Below are 18,142 nucleotides of genomic sequence, written 5' to 3'. Positions count from 1 at the left end.
TAAGTAAATTTCGAAGACATGTATTTCATTCACTTAAAAGTACTTCGTGAATATAATAAATTTTCACCATGTGCGAAACCTTCAAATGGATTAAGCTTCTCGTGGTTGAATTGCAGAAGGATAGTCTACAGATTCCTGTGAAAATTTATTTGGGCAAATGATTGTGAGCGACGCGAGAGCTTTTCAAAGTACGTCAAACATGCAAATATTTGACCATCCGTCGTCAAATTTCAATTTACGGGTCAGACGTATATTTTAGCATGCGCGACATGACTTGACCTATAATAAGTTGAAATAGACACAGAGCTGAAAATTTCGATAATGTTCTAACCTTATTTGTAGTAAAAGGCTGGTCCAAAGCCGATTTGACGTGTTTCTAGTCGATCTCTCACCATTTGTCGTACGTAAAGCAGAAGTTTGCTTTTGTTTACACAAGGTTAACGTCCGATGTACATCGCCTACTGTCAACCTATTATTAGTCGAATACCATGAATCTTCGACCATCTTTCTGCGTATATGAACATCACTGCATCTAAGTAAAAAACGGCTGAGTCATTTTGAGATAGCTGCTTGCTTTGCACTGCGCCAGAATATTACGTTCGATCGATTGCTGACCATTGCTGATGAGCGTGTCGGTGCAGCACAACATTACAGCCGTTATTTGTTCGTCACGCAATGCTGTCACGGCATATGCTGCACATTTTGATCTATTTTGTATAGAGCACTCTCAGGATAAGTGAAACAATTTAATCATTGTTCATCTGTTTGTTCATATATATAATAATATGTGTATATTTAAATAATCGTATTCTATAGTGTGCGTGGCCTCGGTCCAAGTCACGTTTGTTGTACGTTCTGATGTTTCAGAAAACAGCTGATAAAGCTAGTGCCTGTACTCACTATAATTTTAAAAAAATCGCCATAAACAAATTATGGATCAATGAAGCAAGAACTAGCTGAAATATAAATAGGAAATCACAACGTGCCTAATTCGTGAGAAAAACAGACTAAATTTAATTAGTAATTACGTTAGTAAACAAACCCTGGCCGTGCCATTTTATTTGGCGTATTTTTGCTTGCTTAGTGGCGAGGCATTGGTATGTTTGTAACAGAAAATAGAGGACTGGTGTCAATACAGTCCAAAATTATTGTCAGTGAAATATTGTAAATAAAACACCCATTGACCGGTCCGGTTACCTCCGCGGCCACCATTTGGTCGTTCCGATAAGGGTTTCATTATCGCCTTTATCCCTATTAAGCGGCCACCCAAAATTTAACAAACACACATTTTTAGTGAGGGTTCTGGCGCAGCGCTCATGCACACAGTGCAAGCGTAACGCAACTCCTCATCTGAAGATTCGGAGTTGCGTTACGCTTGCACTGTGTGCGTTCGCTTGCGACCAGAACCCTCACTATATATGTGTGTGTGCGAGAACGGCAGTTGTCGAAACTAAATTTTCGACAACCAATTTTCGACAAGGACACAGTGTTCCGTGAGTGCTGCGCCAGAAATGTGTGTGTATGTAACGCAACAGCACAGCAGTAAAATTAGGTGAAGTAGCGGGTCCAGAGAAGCTGCAACGTCCGTAATCAATATGCGCGGATGTGCCCTTCACTAGTTTATACAAAATTGCGCCACAAAATTTTTCCTATTGGAGAATTGCATGCACAGTGTATACTACGCCGTCATGGCTGCCGCAAGATATTCGTCCGATGTTCTGCAAATGTTCTACGGCCCAATACCGAGGGAGGAAAGAACAAACCTTCCCGAGCCGTTACAACCAGATTTTACCGCATTATACGACGGGTTCCAAATATCTCAAAACGATTTCCAAGAATGGCTCCGTGTGTGGAGAATGGTTATATCTGAAAGGAACCCAAACAATAAAGATCTTTTGAGGTTCGCAAGAGAAAACAAAGAAAAGATCACCGATGTGGTTGAACAAGAAACCCAAAGGTTAAACAACGTTAAAGTAAGTTTCGGGTTACAAGTAAAGTTCTCAATAGAAAGAAACGATGAAACGCAATTCATGGAGCATTATTTCAAAGAAGATGAACCGCATGTTTTCGGAAGGAACGACGAGGAAAAGATAAAACAAAAATTTGATGAATTCATTGAAAACGCAAAAGGAAAAATTGAACACTGGTCCGAGATGGGATCAGGATGGGCGGTTGAAAGGATACAGATCGCGTACGTGAATGTTGCACGCTATCAGCCACTTCGCGGAGGGAGCTATTTGCCTCTTCCTGCCAAACTGGCGAAAAAGAAGGCAATAATCAATGTGAAACACAGGGACAACGAATGTTTGAAGTGGGCACTCAGAGCCGCTTTATTCCCTCCGAAAAACGGGAAAGATCCGCAAAGGCCAAGCAAATATCCGGTCAATGACGGTATCAACTACGCAGGCATCGATTTCCCTACACCGGTAAAACAGATAGAAAAGCTCGAGGCACAAAACCCCAAACTCGCAATAAACGTATTTGGCTGGGAAAACGATTGTGTGATCGTGCACCAGATAAGCAAAAAACAAGCGAATGTGCCGCGGATAAACCTGATGCTAATCGAGTCAGGGGAAATTCAGCACTACTGTTACGTAAAAAGAGAAAGCGCTTTGCTATTCGATCAGAGCAAGAACAGAAACGCAAAACACTATTGTATGCTGTGTTTGACCGGTTTCCCAAGTGCAGACTTGCTAGCGAATCACAAAAAATATTGCAACGGTGTGAATGGCAGGCCGACAAGGATTGAGATGCCGAAAGAAGGGGAAAACATCCTTTCCTTCCAAAACTTCAAAAAACAGATGAAGATGCCTTTCATTATTTACGCGGATTTTGAGGCAATTATCAGAAAGATTCTGGGCTGTGAGCGTGAGAGAATGGAAACAAGCTACACAGAGAAGACCGAAATGCACGAGGCATGCGGTTACTCTTACCTTGTTGTGAGAAGCGATGGAAAGTGGTAGGTTCGAACACTCACAGGGGCGAAAACGCGGTGGGAAAGTTTTTAAGCGACATTCTGCAGGAAGAGGAGAAAATAAGAGAGAGTTTGGCCACACCAAAGCCCATTGATATGACGGCCGAAGACTGGGAAAAATTCAAAAACGCAAACGACTGCCACGTTTGTAACAAAAGTTTGATAAAAGACGAATTCTTAGACTCAATGCCCATCTGGAACCATGACACAGGGAGCTATTGCGGCCAAAGTCACAAAGGTTGTTATTACGCGGCGCTCAACAAAATAAAATTTGTTGGACCAAAAAGAGAAAGAAAAGAAAAAGACAAAATTGAAAAAAATTTGACAAAATTTGTTCTGCGCAGAACCTTTGATGAAGAAAAACTTCAGAGACGCGGTAAAGGACCATTGCCACATAACGGGCAGGTACCGCGGAGCCGCGCACAGCGAATGTAACAAGAAATTGCGAATTAACCCCAAGACGGACCCAATACCAGTTGTATTCCACAACCTGAGGGGCTACGACGCGCACCACTTGATGCAAGCGATGTCGAAGCTGGAGAAAGAGGTGAAATGCGTCGCCAACAACATGGAAAAATACATCACATTTTCGGTCGGAGGTCTGCGTTTCATCGACAGCTTGAACTTGATTCACTTGTAAGAGCGACACCGAAGGAGGCATTGAAAATAACATCAACGATTTCGAAAGGCAGCGACCTGCTTTTCAAAAAAGGGAGCTACCCTTACGAGTACATGGACTCAAGGGAAAGATTTAGCGAGAAGAGGCTTCCGGACAAAGAGAAGTTTTACAGCAAGCTGAACGACGAGCACATAACAGACGAAAAGTACGCGCACGCGCAGGCTGTCTGGGAGTATTTTGAATGCAAAACGCTGGGCGATTACCACGATCTTTACGTGAAAGCGGACGTCGCGCTGCTGGCGGATGTTTTTGAGAACTTCCGAAACCTGTGCCTTGAGAAGTACGGGTTGGATCCGGCGCATTATTACACGTCGCCAGGCCTCTCCTGGGATGCGCTCCTGAAAAAGACGGGGGTCGAGCTTGAGCTCTTCACAGACTACGAAATGCATCTCTTCGTGGAAAGGGGAATGCGGGGCGGAATCTCCATGGTGAGCAATAGGTACGCCAAGGCGAACAACCCGCAAGTAACGGGATACGACCCAAGCAAGCCAAAAAAATTCATCATCTATCTCGACGCAAACAACCTTTACGGATGGGCGATGTGCAAGCCCCTCCCGATAAGAGGTTTTAAATGGAAGCGTGACATGCCCACATTGGATGAAATCTTGAATAAGAAAGAGAACGATAAACATGGGTGGATTCTCGAGGTCGATCTCGAATACCCTGCAGAACTGCATGAGGAGCACAACAGCTATCCCCTGGCGCCGGAGAAAAAGGCCGTAAAAAAGGAGTGGATGTCGGACTACCAAAAGGGGTTGATGAAAGACCTGGATCTGAAACCCCCGGACAGCAATGAGCTGCTGCTAACGCTTCATGACAAAACGAACTACGTCGTGCATTACAGAAACTTGCAGTTTTATCTGAAGCACGGCATGAAACTGAAGCGTGTGCACAGGGTGCTGGAGTTCGAACAAGAACGCTGGATGGAGCCGTACATCCGGATGAACACAGAGTTCAGGAAGAAAGCGAAGAGCGACTTCGAAAAGAACTTTTACAAGCTCATGAACAACTCGGTTTTCGGCAAAACCATGGAAAACCTGCGCAACCGCGTTGACATAAAAATAGTGCGCAGCAACGAGACGGACAAAATAAGGAAATTGATCGCCAGCCCTTTGTACTCAAGGCATGTTTTATTTTCAAACGACATGGCAGGAATCGACATGCGAAAAAACAAGCTGCTTCTCAACAAGCCGGTCTACACGGGGATGACGATCCTCGACAACAGCAAGATCTTGATGTACGACTTCTTTTACAACGAGCTTAAAAAGAAGTACGGCTCGAAGTGCGAGCTCTTGTACACGGACACCGACAGCCTTCTGATTCTGATCGAAACAGAAGACGTCTACGAAGACATGAAAAACAACATGGACCTTTACGACACGAGCGACTACCCGAAGGAGCATCCTCTCCACTCAAACACGAACAAAAAGGTCTTGGGCAAGATGAAAGACGAGTGCGCCGGAACCCCTATCGCAGAGTATGTTGGTCTGCATGATGAACTTAGAGGATTGGAAGCCGAAGTTTCAAAGTTGCTCTGGGGGTAACTGTGTGTTCGGAGGAACAACCAGCAGCTCTTCACGAACAAAGCCGCGCTTGGGCCCGTCGCGCAGATAGTAGAGAATGGGTTGATCCGGTTTGGAAAAAGATCTTTCAATGCCGAAAACTTTCAAAGACCAGATCGGGTCTATGGCCCTTTTCACGCCCCCTTCAAGCTCGCCGGGCTGGTAGAGATAACGAACCTGGACAAGAGAGGGGAGGATTTTTTCGCGTTTCCCAACAGGCCTCGTGTAAGGTGTCGAAGGTCTCGCATAAACAGATTTTTCTTTGATGGTAACGGCGGATTTCCTGCCGATAAGGCTTGTGACCTCGTTGTTCAAAGCCGAAACAACTTCTGGAAGTCTTTTCACCCAGGCGGTGGACCGCTTGCCCTCAGGGAGAAGCATTTCCACGGCGTACTGGTGCCCGAACAATCGCTCCGCCAGGGTGCGGTTGAAACGTTCAACAATGGCCTGGTCGCGGTGAACGTCAACGCGCCCGCGCCGGATATATGTTTTGTGATTGTCAATCTCTTGCGTGACAGCGCCCATGAATTCGCGCCCGGGATCAACCTGCAGCATTTCAGGCCATTCGAGAGGCGAGCGCTTGTAAATCTTCTGAAAGGCCTGGGCGACCTCATCAGAATTTTTCGAAATCAGGGGTTCGGCCTCTTTGAAGCGGCTGGCCACGTCGACAACGGTGAGAGCATATTTGAAAACTTTACGGCTGCGAGGGAGCTTGTCGTGCGGCAGAAAAAGAAGGTCCGCCTGATGGACCTTGTTAAGTGTGGGAACGTCGAATTTCGGGCGGTTATAGAGTTTGAAGGCGTAGTCCGTGTTGGTGAAGTTCTGCTTGGCCTGCTCCTTTGTTTGCGCGTTGGTCGCGATCCAGTCGAGAAGTTGTGTCTGGTCTCGCGTGTATTTGGCGTAAGCCGCTTGGTAATCTTCGAGAGCTTTGTCGTGGCGCTTTTTTTCTTCAAGCGCGGCTTTGTCGCCCCCGCCAAGCGCCCTCGCAAGATAATTGCCGCCGATAAAAGCCGTGGCGTTCAACACAGCTCCGCCAATCATGATCGCGATGCTCGCCATTGTATATTTTGTAAATCTATTTTTAATTGTTCTCGTATGGCGGCGGTGGGGGTTCGTAAGGAGGAGGTGCAGCGCATTTCTCCGGTAATGGGAATTCCTCAGTATCAAGATCCTCAAAAGCGGAGTCTTGATCCTCAGAATCGGAGTCTTCACGGGTGACAACCTTAACACTCCAAACAAAATCAATGGCATCACAGGCATAATAGATCATATTTATTGCAAAAAAGTACAGCGCAGCCGTTGTGAAGGCTTTTATGGCCAAATAAGAACGCGGCATTGCGTTATTATAATATATTTTTTTAAACGCTGACGGGGAGGATTTTCTGGTCCTCACGATACCCTTTTAGCGCAATGCTGCCCGCCATGACGGCGGTGAACTTCACGTAATTCATCAGGCTGCTGCTGGGATCAGGAGTGAAATTCTCTTTCACAACCTTTCTTGCGACCCAGCCGATGCCCGCGGCTAATCCCGTGAGAGTTTCGGCATCAAGGAAGGTCTTGACAAGCTTGTTGTCGGACATGGTGCGTTCGATATAAGAAAAGAACGAAAGTTTAAAACAAAATTAATCTGTTTTTTTTCCCGCTTGATCTTATTCCGATTTTTCTCCGCCATTATCGTCAAAGACTTCCTCTTCTTCTCCGGCATAAATGCCAAAGGCCTCCCACAAAATTTCGAATGCTTGGCTAAGAACAATTTTGCTAAAGTCGAGCAGCAAATACGTGACACCAAAAATGGCGGCGAAAGTGACAATCTTCTGTGAAGTGGTAAGTTCTGACATCGTGGGTATACATCACACGCAAAGGTTCAAAGCATTTTTTTAAATCCTCTTGGCCGTGTCGCGCGAGCAGGTTCTGGCTGCGCTCGACACTCGCGGGCTCCGGCGTTTTGAATTTGTCGCACACGGGCTTGGCCATTGCCTTGAGCTCTTCACGATTGTAATAGATCCCGAACAGTGAAACGCATATGCTGCCAATAGCGATCCATTGGTTGGCGCTGAGGCCGCCGCTTTTTGGGCTTTCGCTCTTTGGGTTTACACCTTCTGTAGTCGGGGCTGGCTCAGGGGCCTCTGTGGCGGCTTTCGCTTCATTTTCCGCGTGATAAGCCTCGGCCGCTTTCTTCTGTTCTTCCCGGGCCAGCCGCGTTCTTTCAGCAACCATTTTTCCAGCAGCCACACGCTTGGGGTTTTTTACGGCTGCGTGGTTGCAGTCGGAGTTGTCGCTTGCTGTGTGATATCGCCGGCGGGTGCTGTCTTAGTCTCGACCTGAGGCGCAGTGACGGCAGGCGCGCTCTCAGATTGTTCGGTTGACATTCTGAAACGAGCTGTATTCTAAGCAAATGAAAAAAGTTTAATTGTTAACAATTTGTCAGCAAGCCCTCAGCAGTTGTTAATGAATGCTGGCCAGTTATTCTGCAGTTGCTGAGCCGGGTACTTCATCAATGCCCTCAAGCGGATAGCCGTGTTCATCACGAGAAGGGTGGCTCTGCTCCGGCAACTGTGGACTGAAATCAACATGTTTCGTGGTGATGAACACTGCGTTGGCCGCAGCAAGAAACCGGCCACACTTCAAAGCAAGGTTGCCGGCCAGATTGGAGAGCTCTTTGTTCAAGAGGTAGTCGTTTCTGAGTTCTTTTTGGTAAGCCTCGATGTCTTTGATTTTGACGGTCATTCCGACCACTTTGGTTGCAAGAAAAATAAAGCTGTCGATCAGGCTTTCCGTTGTCTTTGAACCCACGTATGTCTGGTAGCGTTTGGTGAATATCTCGACCTCTGTCGCTCAGGCGCTTCACCTGCTCGTGGGTTAGCTGCACTCCGATGGCCTCTTTGGCTTTGTCTGTGGACACGAGCACGGCCAGCTGCTCGCGAAGAGCAGGAATGTCAGGTCCGGGGGCGGTTGAAACAAGGCCACCTGCGGGACCACTCGACGGCTCGGGCTCGGTTTGAAGAAGGTTCATAACGTCTGCTAACGCGGCGTCTTCTCCAGCCATTGTGCAAGGCTATATACAACTTTCATTTTTTTATTCAAAACAACTTTACCCCGTACGGGTGGCGAAGCGCGAACACAAGATAAGAGAACTTTCGCTCTTTCAGCTTTGAAATCAATCCTCTGTACTCATCCGGGGAGAGCTCGCCGGCGTAATCATCGAAGATGGCTTTCGTTGTCCTGGCCGAGGGGGTGTAAAAGAGGACGGTCGCCGCCACGTTCTCCCGGAAGGAAGATGTTATGCCGGTCAACTTCTCGGTCAGCGCCCAAACGCTGATGCCCATATGCCGGGCAGAAAAGGCGAGATTCACCAGCTCGCCTGTACGCCCTTTCACGTCTTTGGAGGCCGCGCAGTCGTCGAGGATTATGAGCGTGTTGGTGCCCACGTAAAGCCATCTCACGAGCTTCAACCACCTTTCCACGGCGTGCTGCTCGCAGACACACGGCAGAGAGGATTTAAAAAAATGCTTTGAACCTTTGCGTGTGATGTATACCCACGATGTCAGAACTTACCACTTCACAGAAGATTGTCACTTTCGCCGCCATTTTTGGTGTCACGTATTTGCTGCTCGACTTTAGCAAAATTGTTCTTAGCCAAGCATTCGAAATTTTGTGGGAGGCCTTTGGCATTTATGCCGGAGAAGAAGAGGAAGTCTTTGACGATAATGGCGGAGAAAAATCGGAATAAGATCAAGCGGGAAAAAAAAACAGATTAATTTTGTTTTAAACTTTCGTTCTTTTCTTATATCGAACGCACCATGTCCGACAACAAGCTTGTCAAGACCTTCCTTGATGCCGGAACTCTCACGGGATTAGCCGCGGGCATCGGCTGGGTCGCAAGAAAGGTTGTGAAAGAGAATTTCACTCCTGATCCCAGCAGCAGCCTGATGAATTACGTGAAGTTCACCGCCGTCATGGCGGGCAGCATTGCGCTAAAAGGGTATCGTGAGGACCAGAAAATCCTCCCCGTCAGCGTTTAAAAAAAAATATTATAATAACGCAATGCCGCGTTCTTATTTGGCCATAAAAGCCTTCACAACGGCTGCGCTGTATCTTTTTGCAATAAATATGATCTATTATGCCTGTGATGCCATTGATTTTGTTTGGAGTGTTAAGGTTGTCACCCGTGAAGACTCCGATTCTGAGGATCAAGACTCCGCTTTTGAGGATCTTGATACTGAGGAATTCCCATTACCGGAGAAATGCGCTGCACCTCCTCCTTACGAACCCCCACCGCCGCCATACGAGAACAATTAAAAATAGATTTACAACATATACAATGGCGAGCATCGCGATCATGATTGGCGGAGCTGTGTTGAACGCCACGGCTTTTATCGGCGGCAATTATCTTGCGAGGGCGCTTGGCGGGGGCGACAAAGCCGCGCTTGAAGAAAAAAAGCGCCACGACAAAGCTCTCGAAGATTACCAAGCGGCTTACGCCAAATACACGCGAGACCAGACACAACTTCTCGACTGGATCGCGACCAACGCGCAAACAAAGGAGCAGGCCAAGCAGAACTTCACCAACACGGACTACGCCTTCAAACTCTATAACCGCCCGAAATTCGACGTTCCCACACTTAACAAGGTCCATCAGGCGGACCTTCTTTTTCTGCCGCACGACAAGCTCCCTCGCAGCCGTAAAGTTTTCAAATATGCTCTCACCGTTGTCGACGTGGCCAGCCGCTTCAAAGAGGCCGAACCCCTGATTTCGAAAAATTCTGATGAGGTCGCCCAGGCCTTTCAGAAGATTTACAAGCGCTCGCCTCTCGAATGGCCTGAAATGCTGCAGGTTGATCCCGGGCGCGAATTCATGGGCGCTGTCACGCAAGAGATGGACAATCACAAAACATATATCCGGCGCGGGCGCGTTGACGTTCACCGCGACCAGGCCATTGTTGAACGTTTCAACCGCACCCTGGCGGAGCGATTGTTCGGGCACCAGTACGCCGTGGAAATGCTTCTCCCTGAGGGCAAGCGGTCCACCGCCTGGGTGAAAAGACTTCCAGAAGTTGTTTCGGCTTTGAACAACGAGGTCACAAGCCTTATCGGCAGGAAATCCGCCGTTACCATCAAAGAAAAATCTGTTTATGCGAGACCTTCGACACCTTACACGAGGCCTGTTGGGAAACGCGAAAAAATCCTCCCCTCTCTTGTCCAGGTTCGTTATCTCTACCAGCCCGGCGAGCTTGAAGGGGGCGTGAAAAGGGCCATAGACCCGATCTGGTCTTTGAAAGTTTTCGGCATTGAAAGATCTTTTTCCAAACCGGATCAACCCATTCTCTACTATCTGCGCGACGGGCCCAAGCGCGGCTTTGTTCGTGAAGAGCTGCTGGTTGTTCCTCCGAACACACAGTTACCCCCAGAGCAACTTTGAAACTTCGGCTTCCAATCCTCTAAGTTCATCATGCAGACCAACATACTCTGCGATAGGGGTTCCGGCGCACTCGTCTTTCATCTTGCCCAAGACCTTTTTGTTCGTGTTTGAGTGGAGAGGATGCTCCTTCGGGTAGTCGCTCGTGTCGTAAAGGTCCATGTTGTTTTTCATGTCTTCGTAGACGTCTTCTGTTTCGATCAGAATCAGAAGGCTGTCGGTGTCCGTGTACAAGAGCTCGCACTTCGAGCCGTACTTCTTTTTAAGCTCGTTGTAAAAGAAGTCGTACATCAAGATCTTGCTGTTGTCGAGGATCGTCATCCCCGTGTAGACCGGCTTGTTGAGAAGCAGCTTGTTTTTTCGCATGTCGATTCCTGCCATGTCGTTTGAAAATAAAACATGCCTTGAGTACAAAGGGCTGGCGATCAATTTCCTTATTTTGTCCGTCTCGTTGCTGCGCACTATTTTTATGTCAACGCGGTTGCGCAGGTTTTCCATGGTTTTGCCGAAAACCGAGTTGTTCATGAGCTTGTAAAAGTTCTTTTCGAAGTCGCTCTTCGCTTTCTTCCTGAACTCTGTGTTCATCCGGATGTACGGCTCCATCCAGCGTTCTTGTTCGAACTCCAGCACCCTGTGCACACGCTTCAGTTTCATGCCGTGCTTCAGATAAAACTGCAAGTTTCTGTAATGCACGACGTAGTTCGTTTTGTCATGAAGCGTTAGCAGCAGCTCATTGCTGTCCGGGGGTTTCAGATCCAGGTCTTTCATCAACCCCTTTTGGTAGTCCGACATCCACTCCTTTTTTACGGCCTTTTTCTCCGGCGCCAGGGGATAGCTGTTGTGCTCCTCATGCAGTTCTGCAGGGTATTCGAGATCGACCTCGAGAATCCACCCATGTTTATCGTTCTCTTTCTTATTCAAGATTTCATCCAATGTGGGCATGTCACGCTTCCATTTAAAACCTCTTATCGGGAGGGGCTTGCACATCGCCCATCCGTAAAGGTTGTTTGCGTCGAGATAGATGATGAATTTTTTTGGCTTGCTTGGGTCGTATCCCGTTACTTGCGGGTTGTTCGCCTTGGCGTACCTATTGCTCACCATGGAGATTCCGCCCCGCATTCCCCTTTCCACGAAGAGATGCATTTCGTAGTCTGTGAAGAGCTCAAGCTCGACCCCCGTCTTTTTCAGGAGCGCATCCCAGGAGAGGCCTGGCGACGTGTAATAATGCGCCGGATCCAACCCGTACTTCTCAAGGCACAGGTTTCGGAAGTTCTCAAAAACATCCGCCAGCAGCGCGACGTCCGCTTTCACGTAAAGATCGTGGTAATCGCCCAGCGTTTTGCATTCAAAATACTCCCAGACAGCCTGCGCGTGCGCGTACTTTTCGTCTGTTATGTGCTCGTCGTTCAGCTTGCTGTAAAACTTCTCTTTGTCCGGAAGCCTCTTCTCGCTAAATCTTTCCCTTGAGTCCATGTACTCGTAAGGGTAGCTCCCTTTTTTGAAAAGCAGGTCGCTGCCTTTCGAAATCGTTGATGTTATTTTCAATGCCTCCTTCGGTGTCGCTCTTACAAGTGAATCAAGTTCAAGCTGTCGATGAAACGCAGACCTCCGACCGAAAATGTGATGTATTTTTCCATGTTGTTGGCGACGCATTTCACCTCTTTCTCCAGCTTCGACATCGCTTGCATCAAGTGGTGCGCGTCGTAGCCCCTCAGGTTGTGGAATACAACTGGTATTGGGTCCGTCTTGGGGTTAATTCGCAATTTCTTGTTACATTCGCTGTGCGCGGCTCCGCGGTACCTGCCCGTTATGTGGCAATGGTCCTTTACCGCGTCTCTGAAGTTTTTCTTCATCAAAGGTTCTGCGCAGAACAAATTTTGTCAAATTTTTTTCAATTTTGTCTTTTTCTTTTCTTTCTCTTTTTGGTCCAACAAATTTTATTTTGTTGAGCGCCGCGTAATAACAACCTTTGTGACTTTGGCCGCAATAGCTCCCTGTGTCATGGTTCCAGATGGGCATTGAGTCTAAGAATTCGTCTTTTATCAAACTTTTGTTACAAACGTGGCAGTCGTTTGCGTTTTTGAATTTTTCCCAGTCTTCGGCCGTCATATCAATGGGCTTTGGTGTGGCCAAACTCTCTCTTATTTTCTCCTCTTCCTGCAGAATGTCGCTTAAAAACTTTCCCACCGCGTTTTCGCTCCTGTGAGTGTTCGAACCTACCACTTTTCCATCGCTTCTCACGACAAGGTAAGAGTAACCGCATGCCTCGTGCATTTCGGTCTTCTCTGTGTAGCTTGTTTGCATTCTCTCACGCTCACAGCCCAGAATCTTTCTGATAATTGCCTCAAAATCCGCGTAAATAATGAAAGGCATCTTCATCTGTTTTTTGAAGTTTTGGAAGGAAAGGATGTTTTCCCCTTCTTTCGGCATCTCAATCCTTGTCGGCCTGCCATTCACACCGTTGCAATATTTTTTGTGATTCGGTAGCAAGTCTGCTCTCGAGAAACCGGTCAAGCACAGCATACAAAAGTGCTTTGCGTTTCTGTTCTTGCTCTGATCGAAAAGCAAAGCGCTTTCTCTTTTTATGTAACAATAGTGCTGAGTTTTCCCTTACTCGATTATTATCAGGTTTATCCGCGGCACATTCGATTTTTTTTCGCTTATCCGGTGCACGATCACACAATCGTTTTCCAGCCAAATACGTTTATTGCGAGTTTGGGGTTTTGTGCCTCGAGCTTTTCTATCTGATTTACCGGTGTCGGGAAATCGATGCCAACGTAGTTGATACCGTCTTTAACCGGATATTTGCTCGGTCTTTGCGGGTTCTTTCCGTCTTTTGGAGGGAATAAAGCGGCTCTGATTGCCCACTTCAGGCATTCGTTGTCTTTGTTTTGCACATTGATTATTGCTTTCTTTTTTGCCAGTTTGGCTGGAAGAGGCAAATAGCTCCCTCCGCGAAGCGGCTGATAGCGTGCAACATTCACGTACGCGATCTGTATCTTTTCAACCACCCATCCTGATCCTTTCTCAGGCCAGTGCTCTATTTCTCCTTTTGCGGTTTCAATGAATTCATCAAATTTTTGTTTTATCAGGTCCTCATCATTCTTTTTGAAAACGTGCGGTTCATCGTCTTTGAAATAATGCTCCATGTATTGCGTTTCATCGTTTCTTTCTATTGAGAACTTTACTTGTAACCCGAAACTTACTTTTACGCTGTTTAGCGTTTGTGTTTCTTGTCCTACCACATCGGTGATCTTTTCTTTGTTTTCTCTTGCGAACCTCAAAAGATCTTTATTGTTTGGGTTCCTTTCAGATATAACCATTCTCCACACACGGAGCCATTCTTGGAAATCGTTTTGAGATATTTGGAACCCGTCGTATAATGCGGTAAAATCTGGTTGTAACGGCTCGGGAAGGTTTGTTCTTTCCTCCCTCGGTATTGGGCCGTAGAACATTTGCAGAACATCGGACGAATATCTTGCGGCAGCCATGTCGGCGTATACACTGTGCATATACTTGTTCCATACGAAAAAAATTCTGGCACATTTTTGTATATACAAGTGAAGGGCACATCCGCGCATTTTGATTACGGACGTTGCAGCTTCGATGGACCCGCTATTTCGGCAAATTTTACTGCTGTGCTGTTGCGTTACACACACATACATTTCTGGCACAGCACTCATGCCGCAGTTCTGGTACAGCACACACACACACGCAGTTCTGGCACAGCGCACACACGCAGTTCTGGCACAGCACACACACACACACATATAGTGAGGGTTCTGGTCACAAGCGAACGCAACACACTGCAAGCGTAACACTACTCCGAATCTTCAGATGAGGAGTTGTGTTACGCTTGCACTGTGTTGCGTGAGTGCTGTGCCAGAACCCTCACTATATATGTGTGTAACAACTTTGCTTTGAAAAGGGCGATGGCAGATAACAGTCTGAAATTGAAGGTGCATGACGAGTGATAATTCAAATACACGTCTATCGTGATTGTCTTGAATTGACTCCATGTTCACCAAGAAATTTACAACCCGATAGTGAAATATTAAATATTCAAGGTACATCAACCTCTATTTAAGCGGCTAGCCCCATTAAGCGTTCACCACCCATTTCCCCGAGGATAGCCCACCGTATTACATGTAATACAGTGGGCTACCCTCAAAAAATAATTACCCCAAAAATAATTGCACAGCGCGAAAAGACCTAGGTATGAGTTTAGCGTTACAGTATTACGCAGGGCATGTAGGTAGCGGTGGTCGAGTAAGAGATAAAAACAGGGGCAATGGTAAACTATTCATTCGTTTCATTTCTTAATTTAATCTCTTCCTACTCAACACGACTGGGTGCTCCCAGTGGTTCCAAGCCTTACGGGGCCTTAGGATTAGTATTAGGATAGAAATTGTCCTACCCCTACCCCCTAAAATGGGATGACAGCATTGCGTGATGAACAAGAAACCGCTGCAAGCAAGAATTCAAACCATGATCATCAAACGTAATACTTTGGTGTAGTGCAAAGCAAGCAACTATCTACAAATGACTTCGCCGTTTTTGACTCAGATGCAGTGGTGATCGTATGTGTCGAAAGAGGGTCACAGATTCATGGTATTCGACCATTAAATAAGTTGACAGTTGGCGATGTGCATCGGACGTTATGTAAACAAAAGCAAACTTCTGCTTTATGTACGACGAATGGTGAGAGAAACACGTCAAATCGGCTTTGGACCTGCCTTTTACAGCAAATGAGGTTAGAACATTTCGAAATTATCAGCTCTGTGTCTATTTCAACCTATCATAGGTCAAGTCGTGTGGCGCATGCTAAAATATACGTCTAACCGGTAAATTGAAATTTGACGAGGGAATGGTCAAATACTACGATTATCAGTTGAGTAAGGGTCCGGACGCACTGGACTGACAAAATTTGTTTGGCCCTTCCAAAAATCTCGACAAAATTTGTCTCTGCCAAATTTTTAATTTGTCAAGCGTGGGCGCACTGAATCACAGCAAAATATTTGTAGACCACAAGAGTCAATCACATGGAAATTAACACCATCGCTTGCGCGCTTTCAATTTGATTACATGTAGTCGTGAAACTTGCACTTGTACTTGTACTCGGCTGACTCGGGTGGACATACGGATGTACAAATTGAGCAGAGCTTGGTCCTGGAGATGCAGCTGGAACGTTAACTTAGACTTGGGAACCGTAATAGTTGTACTGTACGAACGGATCGTCATGGAGCATACCGAAGTACGAATCTTCCATGTTTATTGTTGATTGCCGCGCAAATATAAATTTAATTTTGGCGGGCTTCGGACTGAAATAGTCCGACTAAAAGTAGAGATCAAATTTTCTTGATTGACATTTTCCTTCAAATCATGGTGTGTAAATTGACAAATCTCTCAGATTTCACGCCTGACAAAACTTTGTCCTGCTCCGAGGCAGGACGACGGTGTCTTTGAAGTTTGGTAAGCCTTGACAATATTTGGTAGGTCTAAAAATCACCGGACGCACTTGTCTCAGGGAATTGATGACAGATTTTTTCGCAAAATAAACAAAAATTTGCCCAGTGCGTCCGGGCCCTAAGGCGGGACGAAAGTTTGGTCATCAAGTTTTAACGTAAAAATCGTGTACAAGACTGATAAAGACAAAAGAGGCTTTGCGCTTTTTTAATTCGAATCGAAAACTTCTCTAATAGCGTCGATGATCTATAATTGTTGAGATCAGGGAATGACTTGATCGCAAATCTAAGAAGGTCAACCCATTTGATCTTCCTCATAAGAGCTTTGTTGTCTTCGTTATCTTGCAGTCTGTCAAACTCAGCCATCAATATACTCCAGTCAAAGACACAGTTATGGCACACAACATAATCAACATTTTCCAAGAACTCACACAACTTCGATGCCACGTCGGCAAACTTCGGCTTTCCTAGAAGAAACTCCGGCGATATTTTGTGCACTTTGCAAACTCTCATTTGTTCCTCTTTTGGTTTGCAAGGATTCACATATGCCATCCATGGTTTAGAAACATTGTTTTCGACTTTAACAACGCCTATTTGTACGATGCGGTCTGTTTTTCTATCCAGTCCCGTGGTTTCAACGTCCAAAACTGCATAAACAGGTGGAAGACTTTGACTTGGCTTGGTTGAACAAACGACCTACAGATCGGTATTGAAACAAAGTTCACAGACATAACTGAGTCAAAATCGTATCTGAGTGTGCGGCGGAGAAAATTAAAGCTTCTATTAAAATTGTTGTTACTTTCAACTTGTAACTACGCTGGCTATTTACACTGTTGTTTGTCTATTTTTGTTTGCGAGCTCAAAATGGTGATACTCACATCATACCAACGTCTAAGATGTTCGTCCCTCGCTCTGTAGGGTTTAACTGGTTTGTACCGGTTTTAAACCGGACCTTGTCAAACTATTTACACATGATGGGATTAACAGTTACCGTAACCGGGTAAGACGCATAGGTCTGGACAGAAATAATTTCAATATTTAGAGAGGAAGCCACATCAGTCTTAGCTGATTTTGATGCGGGTCCTCTATCCTGGTTGAATTGGAATTTGGAGATGTTAGTTGTTGTGGAGGGAGGAAAACCGAAGAACCCGGAGAAAAACCGTCGGAACAAGGAGAGAACCAACAACAAACTCAACCCAGATATGGCACAAGGCCGGAATCGAACCTGCGTCACATTGGAGGGAGGTGAGCGCGCTCATTACCGCGCCATCCCTGCTCCCCGCTTCCCTGCTTCTAAGACGATCCGATTGTAAAGAAGATGAGTAGATGCTAGGTTTTGGGTTCTTGGAAGACACGCACCATGTCTCCGTGGAAACGTGGACGTTCTAGTGATTGAATTTATTGAATTCTAGCGTGATAATTAGTGCATGAAATTGATAAGTTTGTCACCTTCTGTTCTTGTGTTGGTTCCAACTGCACTCGTTCATCAGCCTGGTCAGCTATTTGAACCAAAGCCTCTTTTTCTTCTTTTTCCCACTTGTCCATTACACTATTTAGTTCTTCGGTTTGACCTCGTTCTTCAGCCTGGTCAGCTATTTGAAGCAAAGTCTCATTTTCCATCCTGTCCATTAAACCATATAGTTCTTCGGTTTGACCTCGTTCTTCAGCCTGGTCAGCTATTTGAAGCAAAGTCTCATTTTCCATCTTGTCCATTAAGCTATATAGTTCTTCGGTTTGACTTCGTCCCTCAGCCTGGTCAGCTATTTGAACAAAAGTCTCATTTTCCATCTTGTCCATTAAACTATTTAGTTCTTCGGTTTGACCTCGTTCTTCAGCCTGGTCAGCTATTTGAACCAAAGTCTCATTTTCCCACTTGTCCATTAAACTATTTAGTTCTTCGTTTGTTAATTGACTTGTAGATCCGAGGGCAACTATGGGTGTAATACTACAATTAACAAATAATCCCACGAGGGCGCGTTGGATATGAGATAGTGCGCCGAGTTGGCTATCTACCATCCGGGCGGGGGGGGGGGGGGTACTTTGGGA

At 46.1% G+C, this 18,142-nt stretch overlaps 3 protein-coding genes and 3 pseudogenes across 3 annotated transcripts; 2 read left to right on the top strand and 4 right to left on the bottom strand.

Moving 5' to 3' along the window:
- The first annotated feature begins 1,580 nt into the window (after nt 1-1,580).
- On the top strand, nt 1,581-3,805 carry LOC149116076 (uncharacterized; annotated as a pseudogene).
- A 666-nt stretch (nt 3,806-4,471) lies between these two features.
- Nucleotides 4,472-6,228, bottom strand: LOC149116075 (uncharacterized; annotated as a pseudogene).
- A 1,267-nt stretch (nt 6,229-7,495) lies between these two features.
- On the bottom strand, nt 7,496-8,510 carry LOC149116074 (uncharacterized; annotated as a pseudogene).
- LOC149116073 (uncharacterized) lies at nt 8,507-10,941 on the top strand. The gene has a single exon (XM_089281957.1). The coding sequence runs from the start codon at nt 9,336-9,338 to the stop codon at nt 10,632-10,634; it is 1,299 nt and encodes a 432-aa protein (XP_089138083.1). The 5' UTR covers nt 8,507-9,335; the 3' UTR covers nt 10,635-10,941.
- Nucleotides 10,942-12,241: 1,300 nt separating this feature from the next.
- LOC149116072 (uncharacterized) lies at nt 12,242-14,502 on the bottom strand. The gene has a single exon (XM_089281958.1). It carries the CDS (start codon nt 14,399-14,401, stop codon nt 13,307-13,309), a length of 1,095 nt encoding a protein of 364 aa, XP_089138084.1. The 5' UTR covers nt 14,402-14,502; the 3' UTR covers nt 12,242-13,306.
- A 1,747-nt stretch (nt 14,503-16,249) lies between these two features.
- LOC149116071 (uncharacterized) lies at nt 16,250-18,125 on the bottom strand. The gene is made up of 2 exons (XM_089276802.1): nt 17,546-18,125; nt 16,250-16,792 (listed from the first exon to the last, which is right to left on the bottom strand). The coding sequence occupies exons 1-2, from the start codon at nt 18,110-18,112 to the stop codon at nt 16,250-16,252; spliced, it is 1,110 nt and encodes a 369-aa protein (XP_089132928.1). The 5' UTR covers nt 18,113-18,125.
- Nucleotides 18,126-18,142: the final 17 nt, after the last annotated feature.

The sequence above is a fragment of the Orbicella faveolata genome, unplaced genomic scaffold (genome assembly GCF_042242905.1).
Source record: "Orbicella faveolata isolate gen_17 unplaced genomic scaffold, um_ofav_v1 contig_12, whole genome shotgun sequence".
NCBI lineage: Eukaryota > Metazoa > Cnidaria > Anthozoa > Scleractinia > Merulinidae > Orbicella > Orbicella faveolata.
This window is presented reverse-complemented; position numbering and strand designations above follow the sequence as displayed.